Source organism: Bombina bombina, chromosome 3 (assembly GCF_027579735.1).
Source record: "Bombina bombina isolate aBomBom1 chromosome 3, aBomBom1.pri, whole genome shotgun sequence".
NCBI classification, from domain to species: domain Eukaryota; kingdom Metazoa; phylum Chordata; class Amphibia; order Anura; family Bombinatoridae; genus Bombina; species Bombina bombina.
This window is the reverse complement of record NC_069501.1, coordinates 1,195,337,143-1,195,354,002: the sequence shown is the minus strand read 5'-3', so window position 1 is coordinate 1,195,354,002 and position 16,860 is coordinate 1,195,337,143. Positions and strand designations below refer to the sequence as shown.

The window sequence follows — 16,860 nt, the reverse complement described above, 5'->3', positions numbered from 1 at the left end:
AATGTTTAAACACTTGAAAGTGATGCAGCATAGCTGTAAACAGCTGATTAGAAAATATCTCCTGAACATCTCTATGTAAAAAAGAAAGATATTTTACATCAAAAGTTCCTCAGTAGCCACCTCCCATTGTAAAGGATTTCTAAGCAGCATTTTAGTGTGTTTGTCCTGGGACATCTGAAGGGACTAGCATCGTGCACTCTCATATTATTTCACCAATCAGGTAAAGGAAGCTTACTATGAAATCTCATGAGAGTTAAGTCAAATCTCATGAGATCACAGTAAGAGTTCATGACCTCAGCACTGCTGATGCTGATTGGCTGCTGTTCATTTCTTCATTTTTTTAAATTTGTTTACCTGCAGCTGGGAGCAGCTGAGTATAACTTTTTACACAGAACTTACTCTGCTGAGCTGAGGAAATTGTGAGGTAAAATATCTTCCTTTTTTACATAGAGATGCTCAGGTGATATTTTCCTGTCAGTTTTTTACAGTTATACTGCATCAGTTTCAAGTGATTTAGCATATGAGTATTATGTCCCTTTAATGGAAGTAAATTTGAAAGTTGTTTAAAATTGCATGCTGTATCTGAATCATGAAGTTACTTTGACTTGAGTGTCCCTTTAACACACTGGTTTTCTTCCCTAACAGGCCAGATTGTGTCGATATCTGAACTGAAGCACAGGTGAAGTAATCAGCCGATTAGTAAATATGGTTATTTTACCTGCTCTCATTTGAATTATTAGGCAAATGAGTATTTTGACCACATCATCCTCTTTATGCATGTTGTCTTACTCCAAGCTGTATAGGCTCGAAAGCCTACTACCAATTAAGCATATTAGGTGATGTGCATCTCTGTAATGAGAAGGGTGTGGTCTAATGACATCAACACCCTATATCAGGTGTGCATAATTATTAGGCAACTTCCTTTCCTTTGGCAAAATGGGTCAAAAGAAGGACTTGACAGGCTCAGAAAAGTCAAAAATAGTGAGATATCTTGCAGAGGGATGCAGCACTCTTAAAATTGCAAAGCTTCTGAAGCGTGATCATCGAACAATCAAGCGTTTCATTCAAAATAGTCAACAGGGTCGCAAGAAGTGTGTGGAAAAACCAAGGTGCAAAATAACTGCCCATGAACTGAGAAAAGTCAAGCGTGCAGCTGCCAAGATGCCACTTGCCACCTGTTTGGCCATATTTCAGAGCTGCAACATCACTGGAGTGCCCAAAAGCACAAGGTGTGCAATACTCAGAGACATGGCCAAGGTAAGAAAGGCTGAAAGACGACCACCACTGAACAAGACACACAAGCTGAAACGTCAAGACTGGGCCAAGAAATATCTCAAGACTGATTTTTCTAAGGTTTTATGGACTGATGAAATGAGAGTGATTCTTGATGGGCCAGATGGATGGGCCCGTGGCTGGATTGGTAAAGGGCAGAGAGCTCCAGTCCGACTCAGACGCCAGCAAGGTGGAGGTGGAGTACTGGTTTGGGCTGGTATCAAAGATGAGCTTGTGGGGCCTTTTCGGGTTGAGGATGGAGTCAAGCTCAACTCCCAGTCCTACTGCCAGTTTCTGGAAGACACCTTCTTCAAGCAGTGGTACAGGAAGAAGTCTGCATCCTTCAAGAAAAACATGATTTTCATGCAGGACAATGCTCCATCACACGCGTCCAAGTACTCCACAGCGTGGCTGGCAAGAAAGGGTATAAAAGAAGAAAATCTAATGACATGGCCTCCTTGTTCACCTGATCTGAACCCCATTGAGAACCTGTGGTCCATCATCAAATGTGAGATTTACAAGGCGGGAAAACAGTACACCTCTCTGAACAGTGTCTGGGAGGCTGTGGTTGCTGCTGCACGCAATGTTGATGGTGAACAGATCAAAACACTGACAGAATCCATGGATGGCAGGCTTTTGAGTGTCCTTGCAAAGAAAGGTGGCTATACTGGTCACTGATTTGTTTTTGAATGTCAGAAATGTATATTTGTGAATGTTGAGATGTTATATTGGTTTCACTGGTAAAAATAAATAATTGAAATGGGTATATATTTGTTTATGTTAAGTTGCCTAATAATTATGCACAGTAATAGTCACCTGCACACACAGATATCCCCCTAAAATAGCTAAAACTAAAAACAAACTAAAAACTACTTCCAAAACTATTCAGCTTTGATATTAATGAGTTTTTTTGGGTTCATTGAGAACATGGTTGTTGTTCAATAATAAAATGAATCCTCAAAAATACAACTTGCCTAATAATTCTGCACTCCCTGTAAAAATCTGGCCTGTTAGTAAGGACTGAGGACAGGTTTGAACACCAGTGGTTTAAGATGACCACATCAGTTCAATGCACATGGGGGCTGACCGATGGCTTACGCTTACCCATTAGAGAAGAATTCTCAACTGTGCATGTGGTGCTGTTCAACACAAAAATGAAACAACAAAACCAACCTTTTCTTAGTGCCGATTTGTAGCAGCCACTTCACGGAAGTAATGCTGAAGCTACAGAGCACCAACATACCAACTTCATTTATGGCCAGTTAAAAAAACATTAAAAGGGACATGAAACCCAACATTTTCTTTCATAATTTAGGTAGGACATACAATTTTAAAAAACTTTCGAGAAGAAGAGAGAAGAGAGATAGATAGATATACACACACACAGCCACCAATCAGCAGCTAGAACCTACAGTAGGTTATTTGCTGCTCCTGAACTTACCTAGATAATAAACCTTTCAGCAAAGGATAACAGAATTGCGCAAATTAAATAATGGATGTAAAATTGTCTAAATTATGAATGTCTAATCATGACTTTACTGTCCCTTTAAACACCTCTAGCTTTTGTGTACAAATTGTGATTTTACCACACTTCCTAGAGAGGCCAAAAGTATAATTTTGTAAACTGAAAATACTGCAAATCAAATAGCTGTTTAAGCAATTTGCAGTATTTTAAAAACACATAGGTTAGATTTTGAACTCTACAAAGCTGAGCATTTATTAAAAGGTCAAAATTGAAATGTGCATGGGTGCAAGTCAATGTGAAATAGATGCATAAGCATGGTTGCAATATACTTCCGTTAGCAAAAATGCTTCTAGTAAAAGTTATTAGGTTTTTTTCAGCAGCATATGCACATATCCTGTGAGGGCCTGTGCACCTGTATTTGAACACCATGCCTGCTCAGAGAGTCAACAGTGGCTTGTTTGACACAAATTAAGTCTTCAGAAGCAATACACCACTGTCGACTCTCTGAGCAGTGTTTGAATACTGGTGCACAGGCCCTCCCAGCATGTGTATCCCTCTGAGAAACAGTAACAACTTTTACAAGAAGCATTTTTTGCTAAAAGAAGTCTACTGCAAAAATGCTTAGATTTCAAAATTAAGTGCATCTATGAACTTTTAATTTTTGAACTTTTTATACCTTTAAAATAATTAAAAAAACATTAGTGTAGAGAAATCAGGAAAGTAAAGAGCAGGTTAATCACAATGCATGTCTCTAACTCAATATATTTCTCCATATCCAGTTTTACATTTGTACTTGAATAAAAAGCAAAAGAGCAGTGAACAGTATTAAGTTATAAAACTAAAACTCCTATTTTCTTTACTATGCAGAAAGTGAGATCTTTGTGTGTTGGACGTTTACACAAATCTGGCTCCTTAACCCCTTAATGATCAGTGACGTACCCTGTACGTCATTGGTCTTTCTATGTGGGTGTCCTTTTCAATAGCGTGACCTCGCCGTCAGCAGCAAGACCGCACTATTTTAGCAAGTCTGCAGGAGGGAGGGTCTAATAGCGTGGTCTTGATGCTCATTGCAAGACCCACGCAATTGTACCCAGACAATTCTTTAACGACCAGCGACGCACAGGGTATGTTGCGGGCATTAAGGGGTTAAAGAGCTGAAAGTCGCTACTTACTGCCATATACAGCATTTATTTATAGAACAAATTGCCAAACTGTGCACGCCTAATATGCCCAGTAGTGCTCAACCTATCTCACAAGCTTCTAATGCAAAACAGGGGGGAGTGCTCTGCATAGTGTATGGGGTAGGCACTTACCTAGGGCTTACTATACTTTATATTTAAAGTTTTGTTTCTGCTTTGCAGGCAGCATATTATATACTTTAAAATTACTGTTTTGAATAAATTGCAGAATTTTGTTTAGTAATTTTGTTGCAATGTTTAGTTTTAAGGGTCAATTTAACAAAGTGCGAGCGGACATGATAAGATGTAGCGTATTTTGTCCGCCGCACATCGATAAATTCTTGTGAACTGCTTGTGCAATGCCACCCCCTGCAGATTTGCGTCCAATCAGCCAATAGCAGGGGGTGTCAACAGCGGACATGTTATGGAGCAGCAGTCTTTAGACCGCTGCTTCATAACTACTGTTTTCAGCGAGCCTGAAGGCTCGCGCAGAAACCAGGGCATCAAGCTCCATTCGGAGCTTGATAATTTGGCCCCATAGTGTCAAATAAGTAAAATTTAACAAAAGAAATAAAAGGTTGTAAAAAGTTTCAAACTTGCACAGATGTCAAATGGTTATAAATACCTATAAGAGGAAAACTAAGGACACTGTAGGAGTACAAGATTTGCAACAGAATTCATTGCAATGATATTTTAAGACTACAACCTTCACATCAAGTGCTTAAAGTGATGAATGATAAGCAGCAAATAATCAAGGGTCACATATGCAGCCAAGACCTTAAAAGGGTTTGCATTGTACATTTTAGAGCACTGGTCTTATAGTGTAGTACATTTTACTTAAAGGGACAGTATACACCAATTTTCATATAACTGCACAGATACTGATCTAAAAATCCAGTATAAAACCATTTAAAAACTTACTTAGAAGCTCCCAGTTAAGCTCTGTTGATGATGTTAGGCTGGGACACTGAGTGAAAGGGACTGGAAAAGCAGGAAGAGCAGACACTCCCACCCTCCCCTGCATATGAAAAGACAGATTATACAAACAATAGCAGTAAGAATCTGTAGACCTGGGTCTAAATCTGATACTTTGGGGCTGGGTTAGGAGTCTAAAAATCAGTACCATGTTATTAAAAAATAATCACAACTATACATTGTTACAAAAACACTCCCAGATGGGCTATATAAATGGATCAGCTACAAAACATTTATGCAAAGAAAAATCTAGTGTACAATGTCCCTTTAAACGGACAGTAAACATTGAAAACAAGAACCCCTATTTGATTTAATTATCATCAATTTGCTTTATTACATGCGTGTTTTAAAAGCAATAATTTTACTCACTTCCCTCAACCCCCCCCCCCCCCCCCCCCACACACACTATATCTGCCCATCAGTTTCTACACTTTTTTTCTGTACCTAAAGACTGTCTACAGTAAATGAGAAGCTGCCCATCATCTACCCATACAGCATACTCCTGATATCCGGGCGGTGTGAAGCTGAAGGCATGTACTGAGGTGGTCAGTCAATACACAACAGTGATCAACAGCTTAACTCACATTGAGGATTACTGCTTATATTGCCATATACTTCCGGTCTTGGCACACATGCGATCAACTCCACACAGTCTGCTAGGATATCAGGCTGTATGGACCATTTAGAAAACAAATGAAAAAGATAAAGTGTAAATAGATTTCTTGATTTATTTATTTTTTTTAATTTCTGATGTTATTATATAATGTGTGTGTCTGTCTATCTTACAGAGGTGGATTAAAGTCGTTGGCTCCGAGATTCTGTACACATTTGTGAAGCCCTATTATAGCACTAGAGTGTGTGGAATTTGAGTGTCAGGAGGTTATTAGGCGTTGAGAAGGAAAGCAATAATTATTTGTGGTGAAATATGGTAATATTTCCTACTCCAGAAGCAAAGCCTTAGTTGAAGATGTATCCAAGAGTCCACGGATACCCTCCAATGGTTCTGAAGAAAGAGGACCTCTACATTGCTTGGTGAAAGCCATTCAAAACCTACTCCAAGAGAGTTTCAGTTCGAACAAAAAAGGGGCAAAACTATATAATCTACATAGAAGCTTCTCTACAGGATCTGAAGCCCATCTCTTAGTCACTGAAGGAGGCTTGATACTTCAGGGAATGTCACGAAAACTGAACCTCCTCAACCAAAGAAAGATGAAAAAAAATGGAAAAAAAAAACAGCAGGTCAAATAGGCTGCGTTCGGCAACCGCTCCAAGCGAACTGGGACTCACTTGGAGCGTTTTCTGAATACTTGCCAGTGAGACGCTGGGCGTTCTCAGAGTGCTCTGATGACGCAAGTCCCAGTGCTTCCAGCGTGCTGGTAAAGCTGGGACTTTTCAGAGCAAGCTCAGATGCTTGACAACATGGCAGCATTCACGAGAAACGTGTGTGTGTGTGTATATATATATATATATATATATATATATATATATATATATATATATATATATATATATATATATATATATATATATATATATATATATATATATATATATATATATATATTACACACATACATATACACACAGTATATTTATACACACGTGTTGCTCATGGAGGCTGCCATATTTTTGTGTCAGCAACTGTCAAAAGCCACATAAGGCATAAGTTTATTGGAAATATAACGGTGCAACAATACTATTGTAAAATACATACAATATGTAAATTAATTAGAAATATAAAAGACTACTGAAAGCGAGGTGTGAGTAAGAGGTCCAATCTCATATGATACCTAGTTCCCGATTGGTACATACTAAACATGTGCGGTTCGATTCGTTCCGAATTGAAATTCGGAGATTCGGATTGATTCGATTTCCGAATTACGGTAGTACTGAATAAATCCGAATTAGCTCGGATTTATTTGTTACATTCGGATGGCCATGGATTACACTAGTATTGTACAGTATATTAGGTTATATCACTTTGCTATGGGTTACACCTAATATACAGTACATAATACTAGTCTAATACACAGCACATCCCACGGTCCACCTAACACATACCGAAATGAATTCATTCAAATTCGAAAACATCCGAATCGATACGAAACAAATATTTCCGCCGTGCACAATTCTAGTACATACACTAATGTAAAAGTTAATGTATGAATTATTTATTATCACGATTTTTGAAAGTACTATTAAATTTACATAATATAAATAAGTGTTGTAAATTTAATAATACTTTTACAAGTAAGGGAGCTAATAATAAACATTTGCATGCACAAAGGGATCTGCTGCACCATAATGAATTACACATATATAATTCATATGTGAGATGTTTCTATTTGCATGCAATATTTCTAATACTTAAAAAGGTATTATAAATATTGTATGCAATTAGAAGCGTCTGTACTATGCAGATCCCTTTGCGCATGCCTACAACTCTGTCAATGCGTGGTGACGTGGGACGTTGCGATGGGAGCGTTTTGACAGAGCTCCCTAACTGGTGACGTACCCACAGCACCACGTCATCAGCCCTGCATATGTGCCGGCGCCGGGAGAAGGCGCTGCTCGAACGCGGCCACAGACACAAACATGTAATTATAAACCAAATAAACATTAAAATTGATATATATTTTTGTATTACATGCCATTAAAAGCCAATGTCATATATAGGAAAGGGCCGACCAACTTGTCTGTGTTGAGGTGCTTCATTTTAAACATTTTTAGGAACTAGTAAATGGTTTTATGAGAAATAATTAGAATGTCAAGTGCATGCAACACAATATAGCTCCTGAGCAGGACAAAGCAGATATTCCTTTAACAATCCTGAATGGCACATGAACACCAACATTTTATTTCATGTTTCAGATAGAGCATGCAATTTTTAAACAACTTTCCAATGAACGTCTATTATCTAATTTTCTTGCCAGCCACGCTGTGGAGTACTTGGACGCGTGTGATGGAGCATTGTCCTGCATGAAAATCATGTTTTTCTTGAAGGATGCAGAATTCTTCCTGTACCACTGCTTGAAGAAGGTGTCTTCCAGAAACTGGCAGTAGGACTGGGAGTTGAGCTTGACTCCATCCTCAACCCGAAAAGGCCCCACAAGCTCATCTTTGATGATACCAGCCCAAACCAGTACTCCACCTCCACCTTGCTGGCGTCTGAGTCGGACTGGAGCTCTCTGCCCTTTACCAATCCAGCCACGGGCCCATCCATCTGGCCCATCAAGACTCACTCTCATTTCATCAGTCCATAAAACCTTAGAAAAATCAGCCTTGAGATATTTCTTGGCCCAGTCTTGACGTTTCAGCTTGTGTGTCTTGTTCAGTGGTGGTCGTCTTTCAGCCTTTCTTACCTTGGCCATGTCTCTGAGTATTGCACACCTTGTGCTTTTGGGCACTCCAGTGATGTTGCAGCTCTGAAATATGGCCAAACTGGTGGCAAGTGGCATCTTGGCAGCTGCACGCTTGACTTTTCTCAGTTCATGGGCAGTTATTTTGCGCCTTGGTTTTTCCACACGCTTCTTGCGACCCTGTTGACTATTTTGAATGAAACGCTTGATTGTTCAATGATCACGCTTCAGAAGCTTTGCAATTTTAAGAGTGCTGCATCCCTCTGCAAGATATCTCACTATTTTTGACTTTTCTGAGCCTGTCAAGTCCTTCTTTTGACACATTTTGCCAAAGGAAAGGAAGTTGCCTAATAATTATGCACACCTGATATAGGGTGTTGATGTCATTAGACCACACCCCTTCTCATTACAGAGATGCACATCACCTAATATGCTTAATTGGTAGTAGGCTTTCGAACCTATACAGCTTGGAGTAAGACAACATGCATAAAGAGGATGATGTGGTCAAAATACTCATTTGCCTAATAATTCTGCACTCCCTGTAATTAACCCACTGTAATATATATATTATAATTATATGATAATTCAGTGGTGTCAGTGGGATCCATATGCAATATACATATATATATATATATATATATATGTGCAATATATATATATATATATGCAATATATATATATATATACATACATACATATATATACACATACATATATATACACATACATATATATATATATACATATATATACATATATACATATATATACATATATACATACATACATACATACATATACACATACATATACATATATACATACATATACATATATACATACATATACATATATACATACATACACACACACACACACACACATACACACATACACACACATACACACATACACACACACATACACACATACACAGTATATATATATATATTTATTTTACAGTGGGTTAATTTTATGATAATCCATTGGTGATAGAGAGATAGAGAGATAGAGAGATAGATATATATATATATATATATATATATATATATATATATATATATATATATATATATTACACATACATACAGTGAGGCCCCGGTTTACGCACGACTCGGTATACGAAATTTCGGTTTACGAAATCACCCAAAAAAGTTTGGAGCCTGAAATAATAATATAAAAGACATGGCTTCATGAACATGTTGAGACATTAAATAGTAACCCTCTACCAGGCCCATGCTTGTGCACCCTGACTGTAAAAAACAATTTTGTGCAATGTTCTCCCAAGGACTTATTTGATGGGCACTCTACCTGGCTAAAGTTTAAGCCAATATTAAAGGCATAGTAAACCTAATTTTTCTTTCTTTCATGATTTAGAGAGAGTATACAATTTTAAGCAATTTTCTAATTTACTCCTATTATCAATTTTTCTTCGTTCTCTTGCTATCTTTATTTGAAAAAGCAATAATCTAAGTTAAGTAGCCGGCCCATTTTTGGTTCAGCACCCTGGATAGCGCTTGCTGATTGGTGGCTTAATTTAGCCACCAATCAGCAAGCGCAACCCAGGTGCTGAACCAAAAATGGGCTGGCTCCTAACATTCCTTGCTTTCGTTTTCAAATAAAGATAGCAAGAGAACAAAGAAAAATTGATAATACGAGTACTTAGAAGTTGCTTAAAATTGCATACTATCTCTGAATCATGAAAGAAAAAATAAATTGGGTTTACTATCCCTTTAAGCTAAAATGAGCTAATATATTTTTTCAATGTTTGTTGCACAAATTATCATTACTTTATGTTAAACTATGCAATTAATGTGTGCTTTGGATAGCTAAAAGGGAAAGTAAATCCTAGCGTTTTACAAACGCTAGGATTTACTATTGAAACAAATAAAGGGGACTTTCATTCATGAAGTAGACGATACTTCATGTAGAAAGGTCCTTTGATTCAATCGATCGCTGCTCTTAGCTCTTACAGCAGTGCATGGCAAAAAAAAATTTTGGCTAAGAGGTGACTTTTTCACCTCTTAGCCAATAGCCGTGCGCTGCTGTAAGAGCGGCGATCGATTGAATCAAAGGAGCTTTCTACATGAAGTATCTTATACTTCATGAATGAAAGTCCCCTTTATTTGTTTCAATAGTCAATCCTAGAGTTTGAAAAACGCTAGGATTTACTTTCACTTTAAGTACCATTTATAAACAGAACATATTATAATATTGCAACTCATTACACAACCTATGAAGCTAGTTCATAAAGCCACCAAACACGCAACATTTTCTGTAGAGGACACTGGTGTGCATATGTTGATAATATTACCATTGAGGACCCCAGTACCTGTTAACCCCTTCATGACGGGGACAAACGTTCACAATCGGACAGAAGTTCCGACATACAAAATTGGAATGAATCAGGAAGTCACTTGATCGTAGACACGGTCATGTAACTTCAATACTGGGATAGGATCGTGGGGGACTGCCTACTATTGGCTAGGCACACAACCCCCACAGTCAGATTATGCTTTTTGCTAAAGCAGAAGGTTACAGGACACGAATAACATAGGACATTCCATGCTGCTCTAACGGTGTTAAAGGCCAGCACTGTTAGAACGGCATGGAATGTCCTAACGGCGTTAAGCAGTTAAAGGGCCACTGTAAGTAAATATTTTCTATGCCTGTTACTAACTACCCCAAATACGCTTTTTATCAATAGCATTTCATTAACATATCTCTACCGTATATCAGAAATCTTGTCTGCAAATTTAATTGTTTTCCAAACCCACTCCGTGGGTATCCTTTGCTCTGTACCAATCCGTTTACAATACCTAGGTTTCAAAATGGCGCTTTAAACACAAAGTTATTGGTTTAAGTATTTTGAACATGCAGTGTTGAAAATAGTGGGCAGGATAACGTGACATCATTGGTGAATAAAAGATATAACTTTTAGAACGTTATGAAACTTAGTTTGAGAAAATATAGGTCAGTAGGTTTTAATTAATGTTTATTAACTTTAATATGTTATTTGTTTAGCTTAAAAATTATAACAGAAAGTAATCCTTTAAAGGGGCAGCCAACATACTCTAGGATCTGTAACCTTATTTGAAAAGCAGGAATGTAAAGCTTAGGAGCTGGCCCATTTTTGGTTCAGAACCTGGGAAGCACATGCCGATTGGTAGCTATTGTACCCAGGTGCTGAACAAAAAAAAGGTGCCAACTCCTAAGCTTACATTCCTGCATTTTCAAATAAAGATGCCCAAAAAAAAATGATAATAGGAATAAATAAGAAAGTTGCATGCTCTGAATCATGAAAGAAAAACTTTGGGTTTCATATCCCTTTAAAGCTTAAATTTGCTTTATTTTCTTACAGGTGCTGCTAAGTTAACGTTACATAAATAGTACAGAATTGTGTAACATTAATTACAACGTTGACTGTTCCATTAATGTTTTGATATGAGCCACATACTAATTAGTGGCAGCCATCCAAGTTAACCAATTTGTTTAACCCTTTATATGCGAGTGCAATTGGTTCAAACAAACTTGTATTAAAACAGCAGTAGAACTAATAATAATGCTCATTCAAATGTTAAAGAAGACTCTTTATGATGAATATAGCTCTCTTTAAAGCCCTGGCTACAAACTGACCATAACCCTAATTAAACCACATTAGTTGCCAGAAGGACTACTTTAGCAGTGAAGGGTTAATCATTTATGATAGAAGCCTAACGTGACATAGGTTTGCAGGCTAAGGCCTTATTACACGTATATATCAGAGCACTGAGCTGTTTCTTCTGAGTCTGCAAAAGGATGGGGTTCAGGTTAGTTCTAAAACACATAGGTGCCAGAGGATGTGCCTCACCCTCCGTGTTGCTGTCCGGCTCATAGCGTTGTCCGCAGCCTCTGTTATAACACAGCGTAGACATAGCAAACAACAAGAAACAGACACAAGGGTCACAGTGAATGAGTGTGATGCACCAGCCTGGTTCTCACTGCACACAGGGCACAGCACTCTTCCTTCCGGAAAACGCCGGTAGCCTCTCGGGGACTTTCGCGAAGCTTCCGCGCATGCGCATAGCCAAAACTAAATCATACTAATGCGCAGTTCACGATGCAAATGACAGCACGCAAGCGCATAGTTGAGATCAGAGTCTCACGTTGCGCAGCTCCAAAAGCGTTAACGTATACTTTGCTGCACATGCGCACAATTTGGCTCTGAATGGTCTGTAACAATCTGTCATAATTATTAAAAAAGTAAATCGAATATGTCCCAAAGCAAAGTAAGGTCCAGAACTATCATGAGTTTTAGATAGCTTAACACTAACATTTATTTTACCCTACAGACTACAATTTAGGAAGGTTTATGATGAGAGGAGTGAGAGAGATATCTTTAAAGGGACAGTATATAGGAATTTTCATTTAACTGCATGTAATAAAAGAATATGCACAGATACTAATATGTACTTAGAAGCTCCCAGTTTATCACAGTTGATGAGGTTAGGCTGGGACACCCAGTGAAAGGGTCTGGGAAAGCAGGAGCAGCAGAGAACAGATACGCCCCCTCCCCTGCATATGAAAAGACCATTTACACAAACAGGAGCAAGCTGGAGTCCGTAGACATCAGTATACATCTAAAACTTTGGGGCTTGGTTAGGAGTCTGAAAATCAGCACAATGTTATTTAACCCCTTAATGACCACAGCACTTTTCCATTTTCTGTCCGTTTGGGACCAAGGCTATTTTTACATTTTTGCGGTGTTTGTGTTTAGCTGTAATTTTCCTCTTACTCATTTACTGTACCCACACATATTATATACCGTTTTTCTCGCCACTAAATGGACTTTCTAAAGATACCATTATTTTCATCATATCTTATCATTTACTATAAAAAAAAATATAAAATATGAGGAAAAATTGAAAAAAAAACACTTTTTCTAACTTTGACCCCCAAAATCTGTTACATATCTACAACCACCAAAAAACACCCATGCTAAATAGTTTCAAAATTTTGTCCTGAGTTTAGAAATACCCAATGTTTACATGTTCTTTGCTTTTTGTGCAAGTTATAGGGCCATAAATACAAGTAGCACTTTGCTATTTCCAAACCACTTTTTTACAAAATTAGCGCTAGTTACATTAGAACACTAATATCTTTCAGGAATCCCTGAATATCCCTTGACATGTATATATTTTTTTTTAGTAGACATCCCAAAGTATTGATCTAGGCCCATTTTGGTATATTTCATACCACCATTTCACCGCCAAATGCGATCAAATACAAAAAATCGTTCACTTTTTCACAAATTTTTTCACAAACTTTTGGTTTCTCACTGAAATTATTTACAAACAACTTGTGCAATTATGGCATAAATGGTTGTAAATTCTTCTCTGGGATCCCCTTTGTTCAGAAATAGCAGACATATATGGCTTTGGCGTTGCTTTTTGGTAATTAGAAGGCCGCTAAATGCCACTGCGCACCACAAGTGTATTATGCCCAGCAGTTAAGGGGTTAATTAGGGAGCTTTTAGGGAGCTTGTAGGGTTAATTTTAGCTTTAGTGTAGTATAGTAGACAACCCCAAGTATTGATCTAGGCACATTTTGGTATATTTCATGCCACCATTTCACCGCCAAATGCGATCAAATTGAAAAAAAAGTAAAATTTTTCACAATTTTAGGTTTCTCACTGAAATAATTTACAAACAGCTTGTGCAATTATGGCACAAATGGTTGTAAATACTTGTCTGGGATCCCCTTTGTTCAGAAATAGCAGACATATATGACTTTGGCGTTGCTTTCTGGTAATTAGAAGGCCGCTAAATCCTGCTGCGCCTCACACGTGTATTCTGGCAAGCAGTGAAGGGGTTAATTAGGGAGTTTGTAGGGAGCTTGCAGGATTAATTTTAGCTTTAGTGTAGAGATCAGCCTCCCACCTGACACATCCCACCCCCTGATCCCTCCCAAACAGCTCCCTTCCCTCCCCCACCCCTCAATTGTCCCCGCCATCTTAAGTACTGGCAGAAAGTCTGCCAGTACTAAAATAAAAGGGTTTTTTAAAAAATAAATAAATTTTTTTAGCATATTTACATATGCTAGGGTGTAGGATCCCCCCCTTAGCCCCCAACCTCCCTGATCCCCCCCAAAACAGCTCTCTGACCATCCCCTCTGCCTCATTGGGGGCCATCTTGGGTACTGGCAGCTGTCTGCCAGTACCCAGTTTGCAAAAAAAAAGGGCTTTTTTTATATTTATTTGGCTTTTTTCTGTAGTGTAGCTTCCCCCCCCACACAGACAAACCCCCACCACCTTGCTGATCTTTTTTTTAAAAAAAAAATATTAGGGCATTTAACCCCTTAATGACCGAGGACGTGCAGGGTACGTCCTCAAAAAAAAGGCAGTTAATGCCTGAGGACGTACCCTGCACGTCCTCTGTGTGGAAAGCAGCTGGAAGCGATCCTGATCGCTTCCAGCTGCTTTCCGGTTATTGCAGTGATGCCTCGATATGGAGGCATCCTGCAATAACCTTACATGGCCTTCCGGTGCAGAGAGAGCCACTCGCGTGCACTGAGGGTGGCGGGCGGGCGCGTGCACGGGCGGGAGCGGGTGGGAACCGCTACACTACGGCAAATATCTTTAATAGGAAATGCCCAAATCTTTAATAAGAAATGCCCAAATCTCACAAAAAGAGATCGTGGAGGGGTGGGGGGTTGGTTTGGTGTGGGGGGAAGCTACACTACAGAAAAAATTAGTAAAAATTAAAAAAAAGCATGTTTTCTTCTAAACTGGGTACTGGCAGACAGCTGCCAGTACCCAAGATGGCGCAGATTAAGTTAGAGTGGGAGGGTTATAGAGCTGTTTGGGGGGGATCAGTGAGGTTAGGGGCTAAGGGGGGATAGTACACAGCAGCATATGTAAATATGCTTTTTTAAAAACACAAAAAAACCAAATATAGCTTTTATTTTAGTACTGGCAGACTTTCTGCCAGTACTTAAGATGGCGGGGACAATTGTGGGGTGGGGGAGGGAAGAGAGCTGTTTGGGAGGGATCAGGGGGTCTGATGTTTCAGGTGGGAGGCTGAGCTCTACTCTAAATGTGATATTAACCCTGCAAGCTCCCTACAAGCTACCTAATTAACCCCTTCACTGCTAGCTATAATACACGTGTGATGCGCAGCGGCATTTAGCGGCCTTCTAAATACCAAAAAGCAACGCCAAAGCCATATATGTCTGCTATTTCTGAACAAAGGGGATCCCAGAGAAGCATTTACAACCATTTGTGCCATAACTGCACAAGCTGTTTGTAAATGATTTCAGTGAGAAACCTAAAATTGTGAAAAATGTTACTTTTTTTTAATTTGATCGCATTTGGCGGTGAAATGGTGGCATGAAATATACCAAACTGGGCCTAGATCAATACTTGGGGTTGTCTACTACACTACACTAAAGCTAAAATTACCCCAAAAAGCTCCCTACATGCTCCCTAATTAACCCCTTCACTGCTGGGCATAATACACGTGTGGTGCGCAGTGGCATTTAGTGGCATTCTAATTACCAAAAAGCAACACCAAAGCCATATAAGTCTGCTATTTCTGAACAAAGGGGATCCCAGAGAACAATTTACAACCATTTGTGCCATAATTGCACAAGCTGTTTGTAAATAATTTCAGTGAGAAACCTAAAGTTTGTGAAAAAATTTGTGAAAAAGTGAACAATTTTTTTTATTTGATCGCATTTGGCGGTGAAATGGTGGCATGAAATATACAAAAATGGGCCTAGATCAATACTTTGGGATGTCTACTAAAAAAATATATATATGTCAATAGATATTCAGAGATTCTTGAAAGATATTAGTGTTCTAATGTAACTAGCGCTAATTTTGAAAAAAAATGGTTTGGAAATAGCAAAGTGCTATTTGTATTTATTGCCCTATAACTTGCAAAAAAAGTAAAGAACATGTAAACATTGGGTATTTCTAAACTCAGGACAAAATTTTGAAACTATTTAGCATGGGTGTTTTTTGGTGGTTGTAGATGTGTAACAGATTTTGGGGGTCAAAGTTAGAAAAAGTGTATTTTTTTTCAATTTTTCCTCATATTTTATATTTTTTTTATAGTAAATTATAAGATATGATGAAAATAATGGTATCTTTAGAAAGTCCATTTAATGGCGAGAAAAACGGTATATAATATGTGTGGGTACGGTAAATGAGTAAGAGGAAAATTACAGCTAAACACAAACACCGCAAAAATGTAAAAATAGCCTTGGTCCCAAACGGACAGAAAATGGAAAAGTGCTGTGGTCATTAAGGGGTTAAACATTTTTACTAACACATTTTCTGTAGTGTAGCGGTTCCCACCCGCTCCCTCCCCGTGCACGCGCCCGCCCCCGCCCTCCCGTGCACGCGCGCGCGTCCGTGCGCGCCCCCGCTCATCCCCGCCCACGATCCCGCCCCCCCTGCACATAACCAGGGCCATCGATGGCCGCCACCCGCCTCCCGGTCCGGCTCCCACCCACCAACGCAGGGAACCACCGATCTCCGGTGCAGAGAGGGCCACAGAGTGGCTCTCTCTGCACCGGATGGCTTAAAAAATTTATTTCAGGATGCCTCCATATCGAGGCATCACTGCAA

The 16,860-nt window shown here is 38.8% G+C and overlaps 1 protein-coding gene across 1 annotated transcript in view; it reads right to left on the bottom strand.

Annotated features, from left to right (window-relative positions):
- The window catches only part of CHORDC1 (cysteine and histidine rich domain containing 1), a gene marked incomplete in the record, with an annotated part of 188,509 nt that extends 176,216 nt beyond the window's left edge, over positions 1-12,293 (bottom strand). Inside the window, 1 exon segment of the mRNA XM_053708627.1 lies at positions 12,100-12,293. Coding sequence (XP_053564602.1) covers positions 12,100-12,163 — 64 coding nt within the window.
- Positions 12,294-16,860: the final 4,567 nt, after the last annotated feature.